Source organism: Tenebrio molitor, chromosome 5, assembly GCF_963966145.1.
Source record: "Tenebrio molitor chromosome 5, icTenMoli1.1, whole genome shotgun sequence".
Lineage (NCBI taxonomy): Eukaryota > Metazoa > Arthropoda > Insecta > Coleoptera > Tenebrionidae > Tenebrio > Tenebrio molitor.
The window spans coordinates 13,588,208-13,603,192 of record NC_091050.1 but is presented as its reverse complement, the minus strand read 5'-3'; the positions used below and the strand labels follow the sequence as shown (position 1 = coordinate 13,603,192).

Genomic DNA, 14,985 nt, shown 5'->3' with positions numbered 1-14,985 from the left:
CACCTCCCGAAACATCAATCATCGGCGAATATTAGCCAATAAAACCTGTGTGCACGTTCTCGATTTGGCCAGACCATCGGCAAATCTTGTGGACTTTGCGTAATTGATACGTTATAAATAATGAATCGATTCGAGTCGGTCGCTTTTTGCTTTATTAAATTCAAAAAGGAGATCCTCGTGACTGCCAACACAATGGCTGACCACGTACGCTCGTTATTAGATATTTCCACATGCCCGGCTGTCTAATGCGTTCTACATGAATTATGGAAGCGCATTTAAGCAAATTGTGTTCGGTTTGTCGAGATAAAAACAAACATCGACCCATGATTTAGTGGAGTCTTCTAGTTATTGCGCCGCGCGCCTCTATCGGGATTTCGTTTGTTAATCCTTGCTCTTAAAGGAAGATAATAAAGCCATAAATTCGTTCGGAGCAGTTATATAAAGAAAATGCTCTGGCACTTTTATTACCTCTAAATAATTTCACATAATTGCAGCTTTCTACTATATGCTCGGCTCTCGAACGTTTTTATTGCACCGGTGCTAGTTTTCCCATAGTGCTACAGAAAACCAGGAGCGATTCAACACCATCACATTCAATTACACACAATTCAAGTCCACATTAATCGACGATTTTAATTTAAATCCAATTACCGACCGCCATTAGCATATAATAAGTGGGCAGGCTTGTACCTCGTTGTCTACTTGAAATTTCTATTATGTACGGGTGTTACGTCACCGTTCCCGATCTAAATGCAGGTGCAAAACGGCTTCTGGCTTGCGCAAGGACGGAATACAGGTGTAAGACGGCAATAACGGCCGCTCCACTTGCTCCATTCGGAATCGACAACGGCGGCTTGATCGGTTTATGGACGCGGAGCCAATTTACGCTGATGATGGCCAAAATTGCCAATATGGGCTGCGAGGTGGGCGAGACCAAAGGCAGACTGCTGATGATGGATCGATCCGTCACAAGAAGCCAGATTAAGTGCACAAATGGGAAAGAGAAAATCAATCAGCCACTGCCAGATCCAAATAAAGGAGACGGCGGTGTGGCTAAACTCTGACAGACTAGAATACTCATTCAGACCTTAAAAAAGATCTCGATACATGGAACTGCACAGATTACGTTATCTAGAGGAGAACAGAGGAAAAAGGAGATCTTCTCCTTCATCTGCAACCCCATCAATCTCCACCTAGTTGTTCCAATTCTTTAGATTCTCTTCATTTAAGCAGTTCTGATTCTAATAAAATACCAGGCAAGTCTTCTATTTCAGAAGATTGTATGCGCACTGTCATCTTCGTTTAACTCACCAATCCTGGTCGAATCTGGACCACCAAATTCTAGAGTTGCAAATTGCTAACCATTCTTCTCGGAAGGATTAGAACTAACTATACTGTCTACATCATTCAAATAAAAGGAAAATTATCTTCAGCCGCAGCAGAATCAGTCTCCATCCATCCATTCTAAATCATCTAATAATTTCCTCTTAACTCTCTATCCAACTACACGTTTTTAAAGGAAACCAGAAAACGATTTTAACTCTTATTTCGTTTGCCGTTCTGATTCTGGTCAAGTCTGTTAAATCTCAACTTTCTTGGATAGAGTAGAAAGATTGATTCGTACTCTTCCTTTTTAGAAGATCTTAATAGTTAGAATAGCACAGTTTTTTGTGTTACTAAAACTCAATGTTAAGGTAAACTCATATCCAGGTCAGAAAATTTGTAGATCTAGAAGAAGTGTTTGTCAACACCTCAACTAAATCTTCAAATCTATTGCACTTAATTTTCCTGCCAGCTAAATCCTTCTATGAAAGATGAGAAAACTTCGAATTCCCTTCAATTAGAAGAATTTGGTCGGACAGGCTTTTGCCTCGCAGTCAGATCAAAAAATTTCTAGAAATTTCATACAAAAATTCCCTCTTCATTCTTTAAATGTTTTTGTCTTCAGCTAAAACCTTCTGTGGTGGACTCCAAAAGTTTTTAGTCTTATACAACACACAACAACAGACTTGCCTCCTAATACTGAATTGCACAGATCGTGAAATTGTCAAAATATAGAAGTAAAAAGACAAGTTCCTCCTATTCCAAATGTTCAAATTCTTTTTCCAGTTGGTTTTCTGGCTAGAATCTTCTGTGGTACACTAGAACAGTCTTTAATTTCAAATCAGTTTAGAAGAATCTGCTTAAATCTACTTTCGTCTTTATAGAGAACTGCACAGATCCTTACAATTGGATTGTAGGTCATCAAGAAAAATCCCAGTTCTTTTTTTGTCTGGAACCTTCTGTGGTGGACCAGAAAATTATGAACTGCAGCTTTAAGAGTCTAATCAGCCTTCTCGCTGTTCAATTTGCGATCGCATCGATCTCTCGGTGTGTTATTAAGCTATCAGTGTTGATAGTGACGTTGTTATCTCCATCGCCTTTGGAAAGTAGGTCCGTTTGCGGAAAAATTAAAATTAGAACGGTTTTTTCCCAACAAAATTAACTCCGCACTAAGTATAGATATCTAGATAAAGCGATCGAGATTGCAGCTTTACAAGAGCGGACTTGGACATTTTGAAAAGGAAAAATCGTTGGCTTTTATTCCCATTCAAGCCTTAACTAGATTGCATCTAAGCCTGTCATCATTCGAACAATGTGGTCGAGTTTAACACGAACACTATAATATACTTTCGAAATTGTAAACAATAGCGTTATTAATATCCATCAAGATTAGTGTTTGTTGTATATATTATTTTTTTGTTACGGTTCCTATTATGTTTGTTTAATTACGTCGATTAGTTCGCTGCGGATCAATAGCTTTACATAACTTTTATTTATGCGTTTTGTTCGGTTTAATTCAGGTTATAGATTTTGAAATTAATTACGGAGGAAGGTAGAAAAAAAACGACTTTTCAGACAACCGAATTAATTACGGTCGATAATTATCAATTTATTAAACAAATTGCGCCTGCTGTGCTATGCCTACAACGTAAAAAATTACTAAACCCACGGATGGTCGGAGGAATAAAGCGCTTTACAAGAGGTGGTACTTTATTTCATAAATCAACATTAAATAAGATTCTCTGCTTAGTATGTCAAGAATCTTACAGTTTGCTTCTGACAGTGCGGTCTTGGAATAAATTATAGATAATAAGAGGAGAGGAAAAAATTGTCGAGGAGAAAATGATATTTATAACGCCGCCATCTACGGCCGGTGGTAATTCCTCACCGCACAAAGGTGTTCGCAAAGAGGTGAAAAATCCAAACCGACATAGTTTCGTAATGTCGATTTCCTGCATTTAGCACCTTGTCTAGAAATTCAATCGAACGGTACAAGCGGCCCGATTTATAATTATTATCTCGATAAATATTCAATTAATTGTTAACCTTTAATGAAACGGCTACCGTAGCATGTCTTGCGGTTTTTCTAGTATTTTGCGTAAATAGCATTGACACTGTCGGTCGATTTGTCGCCTTGAGAAATCCGATTTTTCCCCGCCCCCCTGTCGACGAAATCTCTCTCTTTCTGTTCCAATCGAGAAGAAATTTCAAGTGTAATCGTTCCCAAGGTTTTGCGGTGTTCCTTGTTGACGTTTTTGCACAATTTCGAATTCCGCGCACGTCGCTAAAAATCGTAATATTCATAAATATCAAGGTAACAAACGATTCGTTATGCAAACAATGTACAGTTAGATTCGATCGATGATTGCTCCGACATCGAGACCATTTTCAATCGGATCGAGGTCTGGAGACCTTCTATTATTTTTTTGCGCGACGGCGCGGATTCTTCGCCGTAAATATTTCACTACAAGAAAATAACGCGTAAAATGTTGCCAACGCGAGACACTTTGTTACGCACCGAGAAAAAGCCGCTCCGAAGACCTGTCAACGCGCACCGAATTCCGTTTGTCGAACACCACGTCGAAGCGAAATTAATTATACGTTTTATCACACGACTTTTCAACCTGATCGACGGTTTTACATAGGACGGAATGGGTGGCGCTTGATTTATTCTTTGTTTGGATCGGTTGTTGTGTCGAACACAACGGGGCCCAAAAGAGAACCCTGAGGAGCGCCAAATTTGGACGAAAATATCGATGTGTTTTCGTCAAGGAAAGTGCGTGTTAACCGACAACTGGAACTACCAGAAACTAATAATTGTCATTCAAACAACTAATAACTGTTGCTGCTTAAAATGACAGCTACAACAGCCATAATTGTCATTTCGTAACGTATGCGAGTGTTTACTTTAAAAAACATGAGTTTTTGACTTGCAGACATACCGTAGACCAGTGGCGTAGATAAGGGGGGGGTCCAGGGGGTCCGGACCCCCCCCAAAGCTCATCCTTATTCTTTCACAACTGAATAATACTTTTTTTAAAATGAAGGTGGCTAAAGTTAACTAACATTTCAGCCTGCTAAAAATGATAGTGGCAAGAAAATACTTTTACTAAAATATTTTTTTCACAACTTTTTTGACAGTTTAGTTTAAAAAATCTTCCAACTTTGTTCCAAAAATGGTTTGAATATTTTCATCTGAACAAAAGTTAACAGGGGGTATAAGTTTTACCATGCAATTACCTTTGGCACCTTTGCACTGTACCTATACATAAAGTATTGAAAAAAAATCACGATTTAAAAATTGAAAGATCGACTACATAAAATGCATTCACGTTGTTTTGGCCTAATGGGAGGCCATGGAAATGTTGCATTTAATTTTAGTAACGGTGTCTGTTGAATTAGGTTATATTTTTTTAAGTTTGAGGTTATAAATAGCGTCAATGTCTAGTGCATTTTTGTCAGTTTTACTACTTTGCAATAGAAGAATACTCAGACATCGCGGGAAATTCAGCAACATGTTATGTTCATTTTAATAGGTCCGCATGTCAGGCACTTTAGTGACAGAAATCAAACAGTGTGTCCAACGTTAAAAAAAATTAATCATGGCCTCTCGTTATACCAAAACAACGTGAACGTTGCCTGCCTGCCTAAGTACTGTCGCGAGCAATAAATTTTGGTCGTCAATGTCATTTCAAAATTTGGTTAGTCACAAATTAAAGAAAAATCCGTAGCGGATTATGTCCACGTCAACAAAGTGTAAAAAAATGAAAATTAATGTCATACGACATGATGATAGGTTATGATATTTAGGTACGACCGTTTTACAATGTGATCGCGTTTTCTCGAAGGACCAGATTTGCGATATCGTTTGGCGCTTTTAAAATTGGTGAAGCAAAAAAAAAGACTTATTGAAATGATGTTTCTGGTTTTATTTCTCAGTTGCAAGTGCGATATAGAACTAACAAGGGTTTGCGTTAGGGGGGGTGGTAACCCCCACCAGTGGTAGGGCTAACGGCCTGAACACAATGGACCATTTAAATTGCGTCAAAAAATGACATTGACGACCAAAATTTAATGATCGCGACTGTACGTACGTATTTGTTTAAATCATGATCTTTTTTAATTAAAACAGCATAATTTTTTTTTTCCGTGCTGGACTATTTATCTAAAATTGTTCTTTGAGGTTTTTTTTTTTCAACATGAGTATAAACAATAAACATGTGTTCCTTCAAGTCGTATTGTGATAATTTCATATTCTAGTGTTATAAGTAGGAAACTACATTGAAAACCAAAAACTTAATGCAAAAGTACGTGGACCCCCCCCAAAGCAAAAAGCTATCTACGCCACTGCCGTAGACTGGTCTTAATCCTCGACCACATACCTCATCCTGCGGTAGGTGACAGGACTAAGGCTGTACTTGCTCGGAAGCTTCTCTAGCTCATGTCATAACTCGTTAAATGCCTGCCTGAAACAGACTGAATACATTATTCTGGTGCTGCATTTTAATCACAACTTTAATTAAAATCACAGAATATTTTTCAATTTTTAAAAACAAGGCAGTCTTGATTATCAAGTCTTCAGTATTTTGATACTGACTTTTATTATTTTTTCTATAGCAGATGTTAAAGTGTGCTTTTATCTATTCAAATCAAAAGGTCAAGTGGCATTTTAACCACAAGGGTAGATAAAGTGCTACTTTAACAGCAAGGGTAGATAAAGTATTTTTTTATTACCCTAACAACGCTCATATTAATGAGATTTTAAAACCTGACACGATTAGTGGTGATTTAAAAAAAATGTTTTATGATAAAATACAAATGCTATAGAAAAAAAAAATAGAATATTATACACGACGATTATAGTTATTTATTGTATAAGTGTTTTAGATAGCATTTTAGCCACGCAAGAATTTTTAACCGCGAGTGCGAACGCACGAGCGGTTAATATTCTTAAGTGGATAAAATGCGACTAAAACACGAATGCAATATAACGTTTTATCCACAATTACAGCGATTTAAAATCAGAATCGCCAAAATTTCATCTCATGTCATCAAAAAATGATTTGACATTACACTCTGACAGCGGATGTCACCTCAAAAATCATTGAAATTAACTAAAAAACATCGGAGGTGTTAATAGTCGCTATTTGTTTTTGATTGTTTATCGACTCCATTTGTACAAAACGCTGTGCAAGTTGGTGAAAATGGAAGAAAGTGATCCTGTTCGATTGATTTAAGATTGTATTTTTTCATTATTCCACTAGTGGAATAAAGTGATTTCATTATTCCACTAGTGGATAAAGTGTTACTTTATACGGTTCATAAGTGTGGATAAAACTTCAATTATAAGGTAATTGTGGATAAAATTTAATTATCTTCTCTAGTGTAATTAGAATCTCGACGCTAAAAACCGCTCTCGAAAATAAAATACAATTTTATCGTCTTGTATAATAAATAACTGTGGTTATCACTTAAAAAAAATATTTTTGAAATATTGATATAAAATAATTGCAGGAAATATGTTGAAGATTTAAATAAAATCATGAGAAACTGAAAAACTTTTCAGTTTTATAATGAAAAAAAAATTTTTCCTCTCACTTTTTACCAACGTATTTTTTTCTTTTCTTGGGAAAAACGCGATTCACTTGAAAGAGCTTTATTTAACACACCAAAAAAAAAAAATCTCGGGGCATCCTGTTCTAACCCAACATTCACCAATCCTCTTGCCCTCTCGCGTTGTTTCCCCTTCCACCTAAATACCATGGTGTATTCCTGATTGCCAGGGGTGAACAGCGCTTGCAGCATTCTTATAACTTATAATAACGTAATTACAGCTTATCCTTTAGTTCGTAGAAAAAGATTCTTTACTGAAAAAGCTCTCGTCAACAAAATTTTACAATTTCAAAATATATTGACAAATTTTACAAAATACTCACATTGCCTGATTGATGTGGGCTCTACAACCGATACATCAATCGCGTTCAAATGCTGTTCCTGACAGCGCACCGGTTTAAATCAGACCGCACTGGCCAGCAAAACGTCCAGATTTGCATCCCGTGGAATATTTATGGCGCATTCTTGCTGCAACTGCAGGAACTTTTGTGTCTTTCCAACTAACCTTGATGAGGCAGAGCAACATTAATCAAGACGAGATAAAGTCATTGATTTTCAGTATGAACGTAATTTATTGCGACTGCTGGAATATTTTAGTTTAATCAACTCCGTCCAGTGAATAAGGAACATTTATCATTGATTTTTCAAACATCTCGGACAATACTGAATCGAATCGAACGAGATTTTCTGTGCGGCGTCTCAATTTGGAAAAGAGTAATTGCCAAGTGTCAACTTTCGGATTCGGAAAAAAATCTAAAACCTGACCACTGTGTCAGGATCCTTACGAAACGAGTTGTTCACGTTTTCTTCGGTGGAAATAATTATAAAATTGATGAATTTGCGTCACGACGATTACCTTTTTGTGAATTTCGTGTCTACAGTTAGTTACTTAGCCCCGATAATGTCTCCCGTGTACCGATATAATGCGCTCGACGCGTTTTAACAAATTACAGACAATAATTTAAGAATTCGTATATAATAATCAGTGCATGTTGCGTCCGTATCTCTAAATTGCCCACAAGTGCTCGTAAAAAAAATCAGAACAACTACAATTTTATTGCCTAATCAGTTATTCTTAATGACGTTTCGCAAATTACTCCATTTTCCCTCTCGCTCGTTCGGCATCCTTGTCCCGCCGACACGCGGGATCGCATTATCTGTAACGCGTTAAGGATTTTTTGCGAATCTGTCGCAACACGGCCCTAGAGGTTGTGCAAGAACGGAAATGAAACATGAACGACGATCTTGAGCAATCTCGTTGGATGATTTATATAAAACCGTGGCTATTCGACGAACGTTCGCTCGGATATTTGACGTTTTTCATGTACTTCTTGCCATCGACCAACAAGTTCTACAATTATCAGCGACAGGACATCTCTATATATAAGAATGTGTACAGAAACCCGTCATGAAAATGTCGTAATTCCAAGCTGTACTAGTTGGTCGGTGTGTTAGATAATTTTATTTGAATTTTAATTAGTCGATAGTTATCGGCCATATCGATCGGACGTTAACGAGCTCCGCTATCAATTTTATCTTTCTTCAGTGGTCTTCGTTGGCTTACCGGGAAACGACACGTCGGTAAAAAGGATAACTACCACCCAAGCCGCAACTCGCGCGCATGTTTATGGTAATCCCGCACCGATTACGATTTGCTCTTGTTTTTTGAGTGTTTCTTGCCAGAAATTCCGGCATTAATTGGAAACGAGTCGGACGCGGATCGATTTGTAATTACCGGAGCGCTACTAGAAGAATAGAAACTGTCGTGGGCGTTCGTCAGATGTCAATTAAGTTTCACTCCATATTTAGATTAAATCCAAAAACGGCCTCGCGGAATGTGTAACACGTCGACTCCAGATGCCATTATAAACCCATTAATATCACCGAAACCCCACCACGCCACCCAGCAATAAAAACACGACTTCTTCAATTGTCCTCTTTAACCGCCCAATGACATTTACCGATTTTAATTAGCGTCCAATGCGGTGAAAGCACATCGAAAAACCCCCTGATAATAAATCAGCACCGATCGCCACGTTCTTTCGTCTCATTTTTGCATCTTACATAAACGTAACGATCCTGCCATCGTAATTTCACTTTTAACTACCACGTACATGCACCACGGTGGTTAGATAAAGCGGTGCGATGTCGCAAAACTCGTACGCAGTAGGTGGAATTTGTGTCAGTTTTTTCGCCGAAGACGGACAAATCGCGATCGGATTGGCCAATCCTCCGAGTCCGCTGGTCCGGCGCCGCAAACCTCCTCTTCGGCCTTTGAGGCACACGCGGACGTGTGTAACACGCAACCTCGCTCACGGTAATGGACGCTTGTCATTTGTGGAGGTGTTTAGTCACCGTGAAAAATACTGTTTATCATCGCGAGCCCTTGCTGCATTTAATTGCCTGTCATAAAATCCATTCCTAGCACTTGTAATCGCATGTTCCGCATTCTATTTTTTGCCCAATGGAGATCATCACGAAGATAAGCAGTGGCGTGGCGAGTGGAGGCGTACACAGCCAGGTAGAAAGAACAATTGGCTGGAAAGTCACAGCGCACACCACCCCGGCAAACGCCACTTGCGAAACGCGATTGCGTAATAGTCGCAGATCATATCGCAAGTGCCGAGATTTTATCAGGAGCAATAACGAGACCTCAGGTTTCAATCAAGTAAATCATTGAAATTGAGGTCGCCGCGACTGCACGATCAGTTATAAACATCGAAAAAACCGATTCAACTGTTTTCGACTTGTACTTCCTCAAAACAGTACAAGAATGACATTGAAAACGAAACAGATTCGGTGACGTTGGGCGCGCCTCTGGCGGCGCCCGCAACAATCCCGCTAGGCGAGCAAGAGATCGCGCGTTTTTGCATAACCGTGTTAATTATCGCAAGTGCATTATTTAAAATAGTTTAGCACCTTCTCATTATCTCGAAGATTGATGGTTGCGCAAATGATTTTCTCGTTCTTCCAGATCTGGAGCTTGCGAAATTGGGAGCGCATCGATCGTACGTAAAAATTCCGATGATTTATTGCACATTTTCGTTTTAATTAACCGCCGGAATAATGCACCGTGAAAAGTTCTTTGTCCATTTCGAACTCCACTTCAACAATTATAAAATGAATTTATTACCGTATAAATAATTAATGAAAAAAACGGACGAGGAATTGAAGAGAGCATCAACCATGAAAGATTGCTGTTGTTGCAATAAAGTCATTAACGAGGAATTTCAGTAAACTTTTTCGTCTTGTGCCGCTCTTTTTCAAATTGATAACCGTCGCGGATGCTTCGCTAGACATCATTAATAATACCAACAATTAGCCGATAACAGTCCTAGAAACAATAATAGGGCATTTCTTTTGTGCGGAGCTGCACATCGTCATTGTTGTTTGTCAATAGTGTACCTTTCAACTTCAAACGGCCCTGACATTTACCGCGTTCGCCCCCAGTAATAAAAAAAATTGTGACAACGCAACGGGCCAACGGGATTCTTACGCATTTTCTGAATGTCATAATTTACACTAATAATTAATTACCCAAAAATCCGGGATGACGAGATGACCAAATCTAAATCTGGAAAACATAAAAATTATTAAAAATCTACGTTAAAGACGTACCTAGGCAGTAGAAATACCACATTTTGACTGGAACACGCGATGGGTGTCAAATTTCTTCTTTGGGGCTTGAAAAACACATTTTTTGGGTAAATTTTCGAAGCAACGCCAACTACGTATCGATAAATGTTGAATTCTCCCGACAGCTTCACTTCAAATTCAAACGACCCACACATTTGAGCCGCGTCCAACCCCATTAAATCCAAAGTTGTTTAACAATTTCTGTAACAATACAAGAGGAAACTTCTGCATTTTCTAAATCAGATCATAATTGCTTTAATTACGTAAAAATCAGGGAGAAGGCGGTGTGACAGTTTCTGGAAACTTCTGAACCTTGAACAATCACAGAGTTAAAAAATTAGCGTTAATGACACACTTACGCTGTGGAAATATCACGTGGGGCATAAATTTTGATTGGAACACGTGATGGGAGTAGAATTTTTTCTCTGAGGGGTGAAAAGCGCTCTTTCGGGGTAATTTTTCGAAGAAAAATCGACGAGTACCGAATTGTGCCGACGGCTGTACGGGGTGCCAACCTAAATTCAAAAATTAACCGCTCGTTTCAAATTGACAACAATAACGAGGGAATCGCGGTCCGTTATTAACTTTTTACGACTTTCTAGGCTAGATAAACAGGCCCGGGGCGCTCAATATACGTTGGAATTCGATTATCATCTCATTTTCGACGAGTACGTCAAATTTCAATATTATGGGTAATAAAGAAGATAACAGTCATGAAATTCAGTTCTGTCACACTGTTTTAGATACGGTTTCTTTTTCGCTGGCTTTCACAGCGTTCGGAGATGGCGCCACCACCGCTCATAACCTTAAACTGACTCTTTTTCTTTTGGTTCTTTTTATGCCCCCGAGTCAGACTGGTCAGCTTTTGTTGCAAAACGATAAACTTCATTAAGGGCAGTAAACGAGTCGAGCCATAAAGCGGGGCTTTTCGAAAAATAAAATCGTAAAACGGCTGTCGAAAGTAGGCCGCATAAAACGTTTCAATTATAAATAACCGGACGAGATAGCTGATATCGAGTCATCTTTGTAATAATAATTATTGATGATGATTGAGTCGCTGCATTAATCGAAGCGTGCAGAATTAAATTAAGAGCGGGGAATTGAAAAATGTCGAGTTATGCATCCACCCGGAGGTGCGCTCCGGTGGAGTGACTCGGGGCTTGTGCGGGTTCGTACTGAAGTAGCGATCTTGTCTGCAGATTCCTTCCGCCGTCATCCCAGAAGTCGGCCAGAAATGAGAGCAGCACCGAGTGCCTAATTATATGGAGCTGAAAGAATCTGTGATAATGGATATAACTGAAGCATTCCGCAGCGAGGACATAACAAAAACGGACTTTTTCGATTTCGTGGTGACGCCGGACTCGAACGACACGCATTCCATCCAGCAGTTCACCAAGCAGATGCGCACGGTGAACGCGTTCTTAGGCAGCAACAGTCCCGACGAGAGCAAAGAAACCAACAACAACATGCTGACGACGGAGATGAACCACATACCAACGACGACGGCGGCAGAGAGCGGCTCCAACTTCGACTCGAACTTCTGGAGCGACAAGGAGACGGTCCGACTAGAGACCGCCATCCTGGAGGACCTGAACAAGTACTGCTGGAACTCGGAGGAGGGCAACGGAGTGGCCGGGGCCAACCAGAAAGGGGCCAACGCCGACGGACAGATCTACACGTTAACAGTATTAAACGGAATAGACCAGAACGCCACCTGGTACAGACCGCCCCTCTCGGCTATCGGGATAGTCAAAGAGGAGGACGTCAGCATCTCGAGTCCGGGGTCGATGGAGCACCTCCAAGCGGGGCTCGACATCGACTCCATCTTGAGCATAATCCCGGGACAGATGAACGGGTTCAACAACAACTACAACGAAAGTACAATGAGCCCCAACACTGACGGGTTGATCAAGTCGGAGACCTACACGTACGAAGACAGTGGATTCGCCGACAACAAAGACGAACTAGCTAATTCTCTCATTATAGATACGCCTCTGCTGGAGGCGCACGATAGTTTTAATAATAACAATAACGATTGGAAGTTAAGCAATAATAACACAAATAACGGTTCGCCGGATTCTCTGTTACGTAGTGCTTTGCAAGGTAAAGCTTTCGTACGTTATAATGGAACAGTGAAGACGAACAAAGTGGAGAACAACACCGAGCTGAGGCGGGTGTTGTCCACGCCCCCGGCCAAGACCGAAGGCATCTACATCAAGGAGGAGCAGCAGGAGCACATCCCCACGATAGTCGCGGGGATCGACGCCAACGGCAAGGTGGTCTTCGAGGAGCATCTGCCCCAGAGGACAGAAGACAACCCCTCCGGATCCCACAACGTCGACGACCTACTCCTGTCGCAGCTCGACCAGTCCTTCCCCGAGGACTTCGAGAAACTCAAGAGGATCGCGAACGAGGTGCGAAGCGTTTTGCTTTATTTTTTCGGGGTTCCCCAGAGTAGACACTTGGTCTCGCACTATTTATAGACTCATCGAGGGTTTGTGGGAAATATGTTAAATGAATACCTATGGTTTCAGGTGGCGGAGTCCGTGAACCAGTACTGCCAGATCGACACCTCCGCCGAGAACACCGTCTATAGTATTAGTCCGGACCAAATAGGCATCCTGAACAACCTGAACTCGCCGATTCAGATCGCCACGCCCTCCGTGACCAGCACCAAGCCGGCGACGAAGAAATACAAGAGGTCAAACAGCAGCACCAAAGCACAAACGACGGTACAAAACGCCACCTCGACCAGCAACGGGGTTAGGAAAGAACGTTCGTTGCACTACTGCAGCATCTGTTCGAAGGGTTTCAAGGATAAGTACTCGGTGAACGTGCACATCAGAACGCACACGGGGGAGAAGCCGTTCGCGTGCAGTTTATGCGGGAAAAGTTTTAGGCAGAAGGCCCACCTGGCCAAGCACTATCAGACGCACATAGCGCAGAAGAACGCGGCGGCCGCGGGCAATGTCGCCGCCGCCAAAGCCAAAACTAGGTAGCTTCGTCGCGCGGGGACAGGGTACGGTCGAGCGGAATGTTGAGGGTTGACAGGGGGCGGCGCACATCCACCCATCCCCATATTGGTACCTAAATTATTTATTTATTTATTTTAGAATTGGTTGGCGACATTCCGTCCACGCACAAATTTTTGTCGATTCATTGGTGACTAGAACAGCAACGAAAAACAAATACTCATCGCGTATAGTAATTGTCAAATTTGCAATTTGCCAATTTTGTTCCTAAGCATTGTTTTGTTTTGTTATAATTTTTTATATTAATTACTTATGTGCTGTGATTATGTGAAATTTATTCAAAAGTAATCGGAATTTTGTGTTGTATTTATTGTATGGAAATCTGCCTAAAATTTCTTGCCATTTCTGTATTATCGCGTTTACTTAATAAAATTTAGTAATTTTTTTAATTTATTTATCGTATGTTTAGGTTTGTTGCGGCAGGGTGGAATGTCTAATTGTTTTCTGTCCATTTCCTAATCGTTAAAAGTATTATTATTCCACCCTGTCTTAGGTTACTGCGAGGTGCTTCGACGAAGCATTACTTTAGTTACAGATGCTTTTAGTTTTATGCTAGCGCTTAGTGATTTAGTAAAACTTCAGTTTACCATATGTCAAGGCATTATATGACCTTTTTACCTTATAATACTCACTTTGTAAAATAAAAATGTTATTTTGTATATTGAATAAATAGTATAATTTGTTGTACACATTGCAAATGTGAGTACAAATGCGACCGAGTCGCGTAATTTGTTATTTTCTAATCTTACCATCTTAGAATTTGTTGTCTATGTTATAAATGTTTACGTATGTTACAATTGTTTTGTAAATCGATCATACTTAATGCTCTTGTTTACTAATTATTTTTTGTATTATAATCAGTATTTGTTGATGTTTTTTGTAAATGTTCTTAATTCTTATTTATGACAGTTTGCCATGGTAAAGGGATTTATATTATTATTATGTTTTTTGTTCTATTTGGATCTCATTCAATTTAGTTTTTTTTTGCTTGCTTCATCGGCCCATTACTGCCAACATTTTTCAACTGTGTTCTCTCTGAAAGACAATACTCAAATAGACTACATATACGTACGAAAATATGTACATTCAGACACACTATATAAACTTTTGTTTATATTCGCCATAGAACATGTTTTTTATACTCAATTTACGTTATGTATAGTTATATCAGATTTTATCTCCTCTTTATTATTGATTTTATAAAGTATTTTTATACCTAGATTCATATATTTACATTTTATAACTTTTTATTATATAATTGTGAACTTATTACAAATAAACATTATTTAAAAGTCCCGCATTTTATTCAAATTCAACCCCGTTTTATACCCAACTGATACGCCACTGCTAACTCATCTGTCAAGTGACATTGCCATTTTCG

The 14,985-nt window shown here is 39.6% G+C and overlaps 1 protein-coding gene across 3 annotated transcripts in view; it reads left to right on the top strand.

The window, feature by feature from the left end:
- LOC138131325 (ichor-like) overlaps nucleotides 1–14,896 on the top strand; it is a 101,112-nt gene extending 86,216 nt beyond the window's left edge. For all 3 annotated transcript variants that reach the window (XM_069048289.1, XM_069048291.1, XM_069048288.1), the window contains 2 exons: nucleotides 11,772–12,986; nucleotides 13,107–14,896. In XM_069048289.1, coding sequence (XP_068904390.1) covers nucleotides 11,835–12,986; nucleotides 13,107–13,571 — 1,617 coding nt within the window. In that variant the 5' untranslated portion in view covers nucleotides 11,772–11,834 and the 3' untranslated portion in view covers nucleotides 13,572–14,896. The remainder of the gene's footprint in view (nucleotides 1–11,771; nucleotides 12,987–13,106) is intronic.
- The last annotated feature ends 89 nt before the right edge of the window (nucleotides 14,897–14,985 follow it).